At 40.0% G+C, this 13222-nt stretch overlaps 1 protein-coding gene across 1 annotated transcript; it reads left to right on the forward strand.

Annotated features, from left to right (window-relative positions):
* Positions 1-937: 937 nt before the first annotated feature.
* LOC118775251 (type-2 angiotensin II receptor-like) lies at positions 938-4081 on the forward strand. Its single transcript, XM_036525073.1, has 2 exons — positions 938-1005; positions 2627-4081. The coding sequence occupies exon 2, from the start codon at positions 2654-2656 to the stop codon at positions 3755-3757; it is 1104 nt and encodes a 367-aa protein (XP_036380966.1). The 5' UTR covers positions 938-1005; positions 2627-2653; the 3' UTR covers positions 3758-4081.
* The last annotated feature ends 9141 nt before the right edge of the window (positions 4082-13222 follow it).

Consider the following 13222-nt stretch of genomic DNA (forward strand, 5'->3'; position numbering starts at 1 on the left):
GGATTCCTCTTCTCCCCAGATGCAGAGACGTTCTTGTTCTGCTGCCATGGTAAATACTCCACATGCCTCATTCATCTCTTAATGACAAGCCAGCTCTGGGGCACTGACTCATAATGGTCGTGTCAGCTGGGACATTGGAGCAGCGGGTGCCTTACCTTATACTGAATGCCAGAGTATCATTATCATAGAAAAGGCCTAGTTTGTATAAACAGAATAAGTCTGACCATGACTGAGAGTCACTTCAGTGGAACAGACTGGCGTCCTTCCACTGGCGAGAGGGGTGAGAAGGTTGGCCAGGGTGCCCTCGTCCCACTAATGATCTAACGTGGGTTTCATGAGGATGCGCTTACTCTCCAACAGCGTTTGCTTCCAGGTGCACTGTGGGATGTGTAGTAAAGCTGTCATGGTGCATGTGTCAGAGGATCGCGCACGCCTCGCCCTGTTCTCCTACATGGGTTCAGTGGTTGTCACTGTGATGTACTGCTTAATGGCAACGACTAAAATACTGGGTATAAAAGGTGGGAAAATGCAAAAACAACAAACAAAGAAAAAAATTATTGAAGTAATTAATGGATTGCTTAAATGAAGGAAGTGAAAGGTGGAATTGTTCTCCCTTCCATAGGCTATGGTACCCAGCCCACTCAGTCACGTGGCTATGCAGAGGCTTTGCCTCTCAGATCTGGGGATAGCCGAAGAGCACCGCATGAGAACAGGGAAACCTGTCGGGCACATCTTGATCCGATTCCACCTCTGGCCCCGCATTTCCGGGCATTAGGCAGAGGTCTGTGACTCATGAAAACTCACGAGTTCCCTACCCCCAGCACTGGCCCGTGTTCAAGTCCCTCTGGTTTGTTTCTCCATCTCCATGGATTGGTCCCTTGGGGGCCGCTGTTGGAATATAAGACAGAGCATGAAGTTCTGCTATTGTCAGTCTGCTGCCAAAAAAAAGAGAGATTTGCACAAGACGCTAACCCTCATCGGAGAAGTAAGGGACTCCAATCAAAGGTAATTTGGTTTATTTCTTATGTGATAATGTAAAGTGTGTTAAGTAAAGGGAGGATATTGTGCATGTCAAAATGTCTGTATACTTCATTGACTTGTGACTTTATATTAATTTTATATATTCTGTATTCATTCTCTGTAGAAAGTGGACCAGACCATATATCACTCTATAAGTATAGAAGTAGTGGTCAGTGCCATCCAAAATGTAGCTGTTATCTTGTTTTGGTTATTACTGAGTATTATTATTATTATTATTATTATTACTGAATATTACTATTAAGCATCCACGCAAAGAAAACTTGGTTATTGTGTATGATTGCACTGTCTCCAATATCACTCACATAGGAGAAATGTCTTAAGAGTTCTGAAGAAATGAATACTTAGTGATCTATCTTTTTGTTTAGACTGTGGTTTTTGACAACAATATACCCATAATGGTAACTGTAAGCTTAAAGAAAGCTTTTTTTTTTTTTTTTGTAATGCATTATCCAACTTTGCACAGGGAGTTGTAATTTGATCAAAATTATTTTTACTAGATCAAATCAAAAATATTAATTCCACCAAACAAAATCATCTTAGCTGGCATTATGTATGATTATCATGTGAAAACAAATTACATGCTTCAGCATCATTTTCAGATAATCAATTTGTCATCTTTACGGTACTAGTTTCTACTGCTGCTACATTATTGAGGGACCACAGCAAAATAATCATTTCCTGTATTACACAACATTAATTACTTTGCAATATTGCATGTGTTTTTCATCTACCCCCTGGACTGCTTTGTTCTTTGTACTTCAATGCTGCAATGGACCAAATTAGGGACTCTGTACCCTGCACGCCGCTCACACCCCACTGGAGCTCTATGTCCCCTTCCCTACTAATAGTAACCAGATGGAGGCTGGCTTACATTCAGAGAGAGAATTTTAATTCATTTATATGAAGAGAACATTTCTCATGCTCACACAGTTTCCGTGAACTGAGTCTGTATATTCTACTAAGTAAGTGTTCAAACAAGTACTTGGAATCATGAATGGCTCAACAATGAGATGAGTAATGAAGTTGTGCATATGTTGTGTGTATATACATATATATATATATATATATATATATATATATATATATATATATATATATACACAACATATATGTTTGGACACAACTTTTATTCTTTATTTTGACTATTTTCCACATTTAAGAGTAATAGTAAAGACATCAAAACAATGAAATAATACAAATGTATGAATTATGTAGTGACCAAAAAGTGTTAAAGTTTTATTTTAGATTCTTCAAAGTAGACAAAAATGTGTTAATTTTTTTTTCTTTTTTTTGGAAAGAGAGTCATACATAGAGATCAACTTCATGAATTATATTTTTCTGAGAAACAAATTTCAAGCATTTAAGCATACGCCTTTAGATTAAAATGTCTTTGAATGTATGTTCCCATTATCTTAATGACATGTGTCTCATTAAGGTGGTACAGTCATTAAGGTATACAGTATACTGTATAAAAAAAAAAAACACCACGCTTAACTTGAATTGGTATGATAAAGGAAATGTTGTCAAAGGAACTATTGATAAAACAAACAGTTTGTATTTGTCTGACTCATTTTTCTTTCTCCAGATTCCAAGGAGCCAGTCTCGCTGTGAGATGGCCATGGCTACAGTTCCCTCATCCAACCTCTCTACGGAAAACACATCACTGCAGGACTTTTGGACAGATCCGTCCTGCAGTAGCATGTCCCCTCCTCAGCACCAGAGCACACTCATTCCTGCCATCTACAGCGTCATCTTCATACTGGGCTTCATAGGCAACGGGCTTGTGGTGTTCGTGCTGAGCCAGAAGTCTAGCCACAGGACAGTCGCTAACACCTACCTGCTCAATCTGGCCCTGTCTGACCTGCTCTTCCTCTGCAGCCTCCCCTTCTGGGCTGTCTACTACTCCCTGGACTATGACTGGGTGTTTGGCACACTCATGTGCAAGGTGTGCGGGTGGCTGTTGTCACTGAACGTGTACGCCAGCATCTTCTTCATCACCTGCATGAGCGTGGACCGCTGCCTGGCCATCGTCTACCCCTTCCAGTCACAGAGCTGCCGGAACCTCTGCCGGGCGCGGCTGGTCAGCTGCCTGGTGTGGGCGGCGGCCACCCTCCCCACCATCCCCACTGTGGTGTTCAGAGACACCCACCCCCTGGAGCAGATGGGGGTGACGGCCTGCGTCATGCACTACCCCAGTGCGGGGTGGTTCGCCGGGATGGCCCTGCTGAAGAACCTCCTGGGCTTCCTGGTGCCCTTCGCCGTCATCACCTGCTGCTACTGCAACATCGGCTGGCACCTGATGGCCGCCCCCACCCTGGACGAAGGCGCCGGTAACCTGGACAGGGTCCTGAGGATGGTGGCGGCGGTGGTGCTGGCCTTCTTCGTCTGCTGGTTCCCCTTCCACGTGCTTACTTTCCTAGATGCGCTGGGCACCCTCGGGGTGGTGAGGGTCTGCTGGGTGAAGCAGGTGGTGAGCACAGCCCTCCCCTTCACCCTCTGCCTGGGCTTCTCCAACAGCGCCGTCAACCCCTTTGTCTACTGCTTCGTGGGCAACCACTTCCGGGAGCAGCTGACCAGGCTCCTGGAGGCCCACGCCCCAGGCCTCTCCCACAAGACGGGATCCATCAGCTCCCGGCTCAGCTCCTTTTCCAGGAAGCTAAGCGACCTGAAGGACCTTGGGCAACAGGAGACCGTGGGCCAACACAAGGAACCCTAGGTGGGGTTTTGGGGGGGGGGGTATGAAAGCCTCAAAGTGGCAGGCTGGCTCACCACCATTCAATGTTGACACCTTTCAGGCTATCTGGTGAGACTAAAAGAGAACTGAAAGCAGGAAGAACATGTTTTTAGTTTTTTCATGCATTGACAGTCAAGTATACAAATGAACAAAGGAAACCAGCCTTCTTCAGGGATCACTACACAAGAGCGTTTCCACCTCTGACAGGATCGATCATCACTGACGTCTGCCAAAGTTTGCTTGCTTGCTTGAAAGATTTTTTGTATATGATATTTGTTTTATCACTGTTCGTTGATGTTAAATAAACCACACTCTAAACTGTTTTATTCAACTATAAATAAAAGAAATAAATGAACAAAGACCTAATGTGTATGCTATCCGTGGAGGTGTTTTGACAAAGTTAAGATGTGGGTTGTCATTTCTGAACAAACAGCGACAGCATGATTAGCAATGTGCTTTTTAAGGTGTGGTCAACACTGAATAGATTAGTATGTCATTCTATAGGATTAAAGCTGCACATGAGTCAGGAAGTGATAACTTTTTACAAAAAGCTGTTTTCTCATTATGAAACTGTTATCAGCCTCTTTAGAGCCCTATATTCTATGTGCTAACACCACAGGTGGGAGATTCAGTGCTGGTTCAATGATTATTGCCAAAAGATCCTGTTTGCTTCACCCTCTATTGATAGCAATTCCACAAGCACCGTAAATGTTAATATCACAGCGTACATTTGATTGGATAAATTATTTTGCAACTGGGATAAATCATGTATAAGAACTCAGAATGTATAAGAATTGCTTTGAAAAATAATCAAAGTTATAAACTTTGATTTCTCACTGAACTAAAATGTAGCTTTGATAAACCAATCAAATGGAGTCTCTGACGATCCCTAATTTGGCACAGGCATGAGAACACTTTTGTGTTTGTTGGAAATATATATGGAAAATTGTCTGAGGAAAAAAGGTGTTACATATAAATCAATGCTCTATAGTAGTCAGGGCTTAAAGATCAACATATTAGTAAGTTTAATTTATCATCCTCTCGAGAATTACGAGAGCTTGATAAAGATGCCATTTCAAAGCTGCACAACCTTTGATAAACTTCCACTTCAGAGATGTGATTACAACCTGGGTTCCTGCCAAATGATTCTCCTTGTCACACAAAGTTCTCAGATGATTTGTGCGATGTGGTAATTCGTTCTGTCTAAAGAACATTAATATATTACATTCATATTGTGTTTTCACAGTGCATCTCCTTTGTGTTTTGACACAAATACTGCTGCTCCTATTTCGGGCAAAGTATTTCCCGAAGCATAAACTGTCCTCCAGATGTTTCACAGATTCATTATGTAAGACTCTGCTTATCCCGTTTATTTGCACAAAAAATTCTCCCAAATTACATGGACAATCACTTCAAGCCTAGATTTAAGGAAGCAAAGAAAACAAACAAAACATTTTAAATATTTACAAACCAGTCAGTAAAAAAATAGCTTGAGAATACAATCATTTTTTTTTACCTCTTAGACCATCAAATCAAAGTCTGGCAAAATTAATAATGACATTCCTTGAAAAAGGTGGGAAGCATATTGACTATGATTTACTTTCCCAATGCCTTATTCAGTCATATTTTTATGGACAGATCATAAATTCAGTTGAGTCATTTCCCAGAAGTTATGACAGTGTATGTGATCTTGGACTTCTTGATTATCAGGTAAAAATAGACAAAGGTTTTATAAGGCTTTAATCTTTTCTTTGGTGTATAAAAAGGCCCTGAGACTTCTCTTTCTATTCACAAAGTGGGGTGGGTGAGTGGGGAGAACAGGAGGTTTATGATCATGTCATAGTGTCTCAAAATAAATAAGCACTGCTTCAGGGATTCTGACAATAAAATTTGCATACAATTTGTGGCAGCCAGTCAGAACCCACCAAAATCAATAATACTTGGCTAAGATTACCTGTGAAGAAGCCAGCCATTAAGAACAATACCATCAAATGTGTATTCACACAGCCCTCCAGCTTGACCGCAACGCCAAAGAGCTAGACTCGTTGGTATGGCAGTCAGAGCGCATACTCAAACGTAGTGACAGCACTCTGTTGACTCTTTGGTACAGACATGACTCCATCAAAGAGTAATGTTTATTATAGCCATATGGGACATGATGACCCCAAAATCCTGACCACATGAGTGCATGTGTACTAATATGATTGTGTTGCCAAGGGGCCAACCCCTCTGCAAACACCTACGCACATCCACATGGGCAGAAAGTAAAGAGTTCTGCGATGAGTTCCCTCTTATGTCGGATCTTCCGGAACTGACTGAGACTGAGTTTCCATGCTAACTCTCCATGAGGAGGATTTTGTCAATCTCCTTGTTGTGCTCTAGGGCAACATTAAGGTTTCTGCCTCATCTGCATCCATCAAAGATACCAAGATATTAGTCATAATGTAGGTAGGGCCACTCCATCTCCCTCTTTAAACTGTGGTGATGAATTTAGCAATACATACAGTATGTCATGGTTTCAGGCTGCTGCTTCCCAGAATGACCACCAGATGGCCTTATAATGTCCTATGTTTCATGTTTCATGAAGTTAATGCCTTCCACCTGTGTTGATTAGCTATTGGTTTCACCTGTGTTATCTTTTATTTAAACTCTGCTCTTGTTGCTCAACCTTCTGGTGTCCTGAATCATCTCTGCACTTGGATTCACACTAAATATGAATCTGTGTGGATGACAGGTAAATATGCTATTTGCACTAGCTACACTGGACAGAGCAGTCTGATAAGAAAAAGATAATGAAACAGATGGGCTGTTTGCAGTGAACCCCACTTCAAACAAACCTCCTCTCAACAATAACATACCCATAAAACTGAAACTGAAAAAAGGAACCATCTCTTCCTGTCAGTGACTCAGCTGCTTGGTTACAGTTGATAGCTTCTCTTTCTAGAACTCTTCCTAGAAGCTTTGTTTATCATATTAAAATACTGTGTATTGATACTATTCAAAATGAAGTGTGTTTAACTCAGCATTACCTCAGCATTTTTTGGAAAGTGTTTAAAGAGTTTGTGTCCTTAAAGGTTATGCACTGAATAACACTGCTCTCTTGTGGAGAAGTGTTTGAACTCTTTCTAGAAGCTTCTTTGAGAAGAACCCAATGGATATATTTCCAGTATTTTGTATTCACTATTCCACCATTCTTGGTATCTTTAGTTACTTGCATTCAAGCCTATGGTTTATATTACTAATAGCCCTCCCAAAACACATTTCAGACTGGGTTGATGCTTGGGAATTGAATGTTTTAGTTGGTTTTGGTCAGGAAGGAAATTGGTGAATTAAATAAGCAATTTTGTCTCCTGTTATATTGCATCTTAAAAAGTTATTGAATATACTATTATGATCAGGCTCTCATCTGAGTGCTCATTACAAAGCTCTGTTGTATTGTGTGGCTTTTTTGTTTCTCTCAAAACAAAAGTTCACTAGGGGGAGACAAATAGTCATGCATAGTTTTTCTGGATGCATGACAAAACAGTTTCCTTAACTGTCAAGATCTGAGTTCAGCAGCTTGTATGGTGTCAGATCTGACACCGCTGTGTCATTACCTGTTACCTAATTATTTTTGTTATCCAATGCTTTATTTGATATCTTCATTGCATACATTTTTTCACATTTTAATGACTATACTAACAAAATATTCCCCATATGAGTGTAGTGTTGATCAAAGACATAAATATGTGAAGAAAGGTCCTGGACGATCATATTGTAACTGTAGGTCCTGAAAAATACATACGCCAGTTTCATTAAAAAAACATCTAACAGCTGATGTAAGCCATTGTTCCTACATTGTGGGAAAGAAAAAGGGACAAGTCCGTAGAGAAGATTATGATTATAAAAGATAAGGAAGTGAGAAAACCATTTCATTTGCGATTTGATAAGTCTTTCCACTAAATGCCAAGTTGCATTTAGGTGGGATATAATTGAGCCAAATTGTATTGGAAGGGTTAGAAGTGAAATAAATGGAACAGAATCTAAAATTCCAAATATATTTTGATAATTTGGACTCTAATCTCTCCCAGTATCGAGCAGCGATCATAGCAATAAAAACAAATAAAGATGAAGAAGGATATTCATCTTTGCTACTGAAATGTGGGTTTGGAGAGAATTAGGAAAATGCATCCAATTTTTTAATGCTCTGTCTATTTGCTTAAAAATACTGTTACAATTATTTGGAGTAAAGTTTTGTAGAAAAGGTCATATATCTATACAAAGATTCTGAAGATCTGAAGTGTTTCACAACAGGTATCATGGATGGCAGTGTGACTTCATTGTTCAAGGGTGCCTAAGCTTATGTATTCCAATTAATCTTTTTGCCAGAACTGGCACTGAAATTGCCAAAAGATTTAACAGATGTAGAAGAGACTGTGAGTTTAAAGTTTAAAGTATTATAAAATATAATGTGAGGTACCCTTGATAGAGATTTAAGTGGAGAGCGTGGACTAACATTCCACGTGGGCCAGTGGTTCAGTCGATAAAGCGAAAAACAAAGAGGAAAGCGGGAAAATCTGACAAGTACCTCTAGCAACAGAAAACTGGGGGAACAGATGTGGCTAGTTAGGACCACTGTAGAGGGATTACAATACAGAGCCTTGACAATTTCAGAAAACCTTGTACACAAACCCATGTGGTCAAGTACTGACCAGTTACTCTCACTCCAGGCAGTCAAAAGCCTTCCCAACATCTAAAACCAAAACCGCGCATGCAGTAGGGTTTTCAGCGGTGTCATGGATAACGTGCAACAGGCAGCGAATGTTGTCTGATGCAGAATGGAATTTGATGATTACATTATCTGATTTTTGCACATAATGTAACGTCTGACCCAGTAACCAAGCTTATTATATTATCTATTCGGACTTTCAAAAGGCATTTGACAAAGTACCGCACGAGAGGCTCATAGTGAAAATGAAATCTGCAGGAATTACAGTAGCTATCACTGAGTGGGTTCAAAGTTGGTTGTCTAGTAGAAAGCAGACTGTAACTGTGAGAGGAATTGTATCAGAGCAGGGTCCTGTACGAAGTGGAGTCCTGGTGTTGGGGGATCGGTGTTGGGGCCTTTGCTATTCCTTATACACATAAATGATCTTGATGTTTTGGTTAGTAGTAAAATAGTAAAATTTGCAGATGAAAACAAAACTAGGGGGTCTAGCCAACAGTATAGAATCAACTAAGGTAATTCAGGAAGACCTAAACAGCATCCAAAAGTGGGCAGATACCTGGCAGATGACATTCATTTTAGGTAAATGTAAAGTCTTGCATGTGGGAAATAAGAACCTTATGCCGGGATCAGACAACATGATTTCAGCCCGATTTTGACACAATTTTGTCATAGCCAACAAATTTCCAGAGTTGGTAATATTATTTTAATTGTGGTTACACATAAAGTGTTACAGTAACTGTTAGTTGCATGGGTTTTCAGTAATAACAGTAATCAGTATTATTATTGTCATATTTGTTAAACTTACAGCTACATTTACACTAGTTGTAGAAATCGTGTACAAGAGACAAGGCACATTCTGTATCTGTGATTTAGGAGCTGATAGCAAATTCTGTGGTGTAACATTAATGCGTGAACTCGGCAGCAACAACACACATAGCGCTTCTGTAGCCGTGATTGACGCTTTCTTGACCCGCCTCCCTGACAACACGCAAGGACGTGAACGATGGTTGGTCGGGGTCAAACTTGTAGTGTTGCCAGTCTCCCGACCAAGATGAGGCAAGATTGTATGGCATTATGAATGCCTAGTGTGACCTGGTGACCATCGCGAAAGACAAAAAAATCATGTAATCTGAACTCGGCATTAGACAAGACTACATCATGGGGGGAAAAAAAAAAACTAGAATGTGCTCAATTTTAAAAAAGACTTGGGAGTCATAGTTGACCCAAGCTTAACAAGATGGGCAGTGTGCTGTAGCAGTAAAAAGGCCAACAGGATGCTGTGATATATAGCCAAAAGTATTGATTATAAATCTAAGGAGGTTATATTGAAATTATACAATGCTCAGACCTCACTTGGAATGCTGTGTGCAGTTCTGGGCACTGCATTATAAGAAAGATATTGAGGTTCTTGAAAAAGGTAAAAGAAGGGCAACTAAATTAGTTCCTAGCATGAAATATACAAGCTACGAGGAAAGACCCAAGTTATTTAACCTATTTAGACTTAGTGAGAGGAGACTTAGGGATGTTTAATAGAGGTTTTTAAATTAATAAAAGGACTCAATAAGATTAACTACAATACATTTTTTAGGGTGAGTTCAGTCTGTAGAAAAAGGGGACATAAATGGAAACTAGTTAAGAGTAAGTTCCACACTGATATAAGGAAGTATTATTTTACACAAGAGTTATCAATGCAAGAGTTATCAATACATGGAATAGTTTGCCAGGTCAACATAGTTGAAGCAGTCTTGACGCAGTTTTGGATACTCTTTAATTGTAATGGCGAGCTTAGTTGGGCCGAATGGCCTGTTCTCGTCATAATATGTTCTTATGTTCTTATAAGCGACAAAGGCCGGTAGTTAGTGAATAATGTAGAATCTTTATCTTTCATCAACAGCCAGGATATAATAGCTGTATTATTGTTTCTATCAAAAGACCCTTTATAAACAGCATAGTTAATCATTGCAAGCAAATGTGGGCCGATCATACACCAGAAAGTTAAATAAAATTCAACTGGATCCATACCAGGAGATCATATCCGAAAGAGCTTTATCATGTACTTGAGCAGAGGTGATATGTTCAGCTAATTTAGCAGCAACAGAGGATGAGTGACAAGTAGTTCAAGGATCTGAAGAAAAGATAGTATAGAATGAGCAAAATGATGTATTTGTTTGTATTGGCTCTGTCAGAAGTATCCCACGTGAAGGTCCAACTGCTGGGATGCCAGCAAAATGTTCATTTCTATGAAGTCTGAGCACTAAAAGGTGAATAATAGTTCTGTCTTGCCCTGCGTATGAGAAACTCAGCATGATGTCTTAGTAAGGAGTTAATTACTTTAAATGTGGTTTGAAATAAGAGCAAAAGTCTGTGCTGTTCAATAAACTAGAACTGGAACGTCAGTGAAGAGCACATTTGGGTTTATCGGTTAAGGCAAATTTAGAGATATTAGCATGATAGTCAGACAACGACACTGACACTATCTCTGCTGCATAGGTTTTGGAAATAAAGGTTTGGGATACAAAAAGAAAATCAATTTTAGAGTACAACTCATGCCTGGCTGAAATGTATACTCTTCAGCAGAGGGGTTAAGTGTCAACCAAAGAAATGAAGGAAATGCACTGCTTTAGAGCCACTGTTGCTAAGGCCTGGGAATGTGATTCCTGAGACCTAGATCTATCAAGAGTGTGGTTCAAAACTGCATTAATGTCTGCACCAAGCACTATTTCAAAATTTTCTAGCTCCGGGAGAAGATGTGATAGAGGAGAAAAAAATTGTGAGTCAGGTACTGTTGGGGCATATGTTGAGATAAAAATGATTTTCCTATTACAAATAACAGTTTTCGAGTATGCTATCCTCCCTGTATCATTGCCCCCATTTACAAACCTGGATAACTGTAGGCTCATTCGCACTCACAAGATCACAAACCCCTTCATTTTGTTTCCTCCAGACGAAGATTCCGCCACATAATGAAACCTGTTGTTTAATCTTGGGACATCTTTCACTTTTAAATGTGATTGTTGAATAAGAGCTTTTTCAGTCTTCTTCCTTTGTAGCATGTCTACAGAGGTAGTACACTTACAAGAGCTGTGAAGGCCATTTCCATTCAGCTCAATATAGAAATGTAAGCCATAAGTGTCAAGAACTGTATGCATTAGGGATGCACCGATTGTGAAATTCTGGGCCAATACTGATACCAAGTATCAGATACCAAGTCTTTCAGCCCTTCATCACACTATCTTTGAATGAGCACAAATTCAATCATACAAATTTATGAAACAACCTTTAATATATGAGATTTTATTAGTTTGATAGCTAGCTAGTTCTTAGTAATATGACAGCCGAGCAAAGTGCATGAAAGCCAAATTAGCTAGCAAGCTATCTAGCTTTCTACATTGTTTTTATTGTAGCTAGCTAGCTATGTGTTTGCAAGGTGATATTTGTATTTGTCAGCAGAATGTGATAGTAACTAGCTAGTTACATTTGTTTTGTTTGTATTGTAGCTAGCTAGCTAGCTAGATTTGTCTTTGTAAGGTGGTATTTGTACTTTTCAGCTGAATGTGCAAGTAGCTAGCAAGCTAGCTAATGTGGCTTTCACGCGCTTTGCTAGCTATCAAACCAATACAGCTTCATCATGTCTCTTATGAACAAATAGTTAATTTTAACATTCGTACTGCAAGCCAAGGTATTGACTTCTGATCTTAAGTACCATTTGCTAGATAGCTAGCAACTTAATTTTAGTTAGCTAACGTTAGTTAGTTGGCTGAATCGGTGGAAATCGGAATTGGAATAAATCGGTGCATCCCTAGTACGCATTGTTAAAAACTGGCCAACGAAAGTAAAGTCTGTAATAAATCTAATGCAGAGAGTTGTAGTAGTGAGTAGGAAAAGACTGACCATCTTCTGAATGAAAAACATAAAATTTGAAACCAATCTTACCCAGCAACAACCTCCCCACTGTGGCAATTCCAACAAACTTATGAATCAGAATAAGTAGCTCCCATAAAGTTAAATCCCTAGTAACAAAGGGGAAAAAAAAACTGTCTGTTTCCCTCCCTCCATTGTGGGGCCAAGGAAATCTTGGGCCTCCTCTGGAGATTGAAACAGGAGGAAACTTACTTCATAAGCAAGTTTAAGGACAGCAGGACACAACAGACAGTTTGGGATACCAGACTTCCTTCGGGAGCCTTCACTTCTCCTCTTGGCTGTAGTGGGAGAGAACTAGGGAAAAATCTCAAGACAGACCTGGAAGTGGAACAGACAGGGCCTGTCTTTCTAAAAGTGTTCAGAATGGCCTTCCTGTCCATGTGACTAGGGAGCCTGAAAATGAACACACACATTCTGACTCTTCCATCCATGCTCCCAGGTGTATACGCAATGAGCTCTCTCGATATCAAACTCTCGACCGCCACGCGAAGGAAACCCTACCGACAGTTATCTCTTTATATAGCCCACTGCGTAATTTTTCTCAGGCCAACAAGGCGCAGATTATTCTGTCTGCTCCGGTTCTTGTATGTCAAAAATTTGGCATCCCACTGATTAAAACTTAGAGTTTTTATGTCCTCGCCCTTTATGTGACCTTATTTTGGAATTGTTTTGTATTTTAACAACTCACCACAACAGATTCTGCACATGCTTAGAAGTGGTGAGGTGAGGCAAACTCAGCTAGTGCCACTGAGCTCCGCATGTTAACCACTGAGCCCCACAGATCACTGAACAGATGGGTCAGTGAAGCTGAAAACCAT

The sequence above is a fragment of the Megalops cyprinoides genome, chromosome 3 (assembly GCF_013368585.1).
Source record: "Megalops cyprinoides isolate fMegCyp1 chromosome 3, fMegCyp1.pri, whole genome shotgun sequence".
NCBI classification, from domain to species: domain Eukaryota; kingdom Metazoa; phylum Chordata; class Actinopteri; order Elopiformes; family Megalopidae; genus Megalops; species Megalops cyprinoides.

What these genes read in the sequence shown, in the direction of transcription:
- LOC118775251 (XM_036525073.1), top strand. Translation starts at nt 2,654, where the DNA reads ATGGCCATGGCTACAGTTCCCTCATCCAACCTCTCTACGGAAAACACA.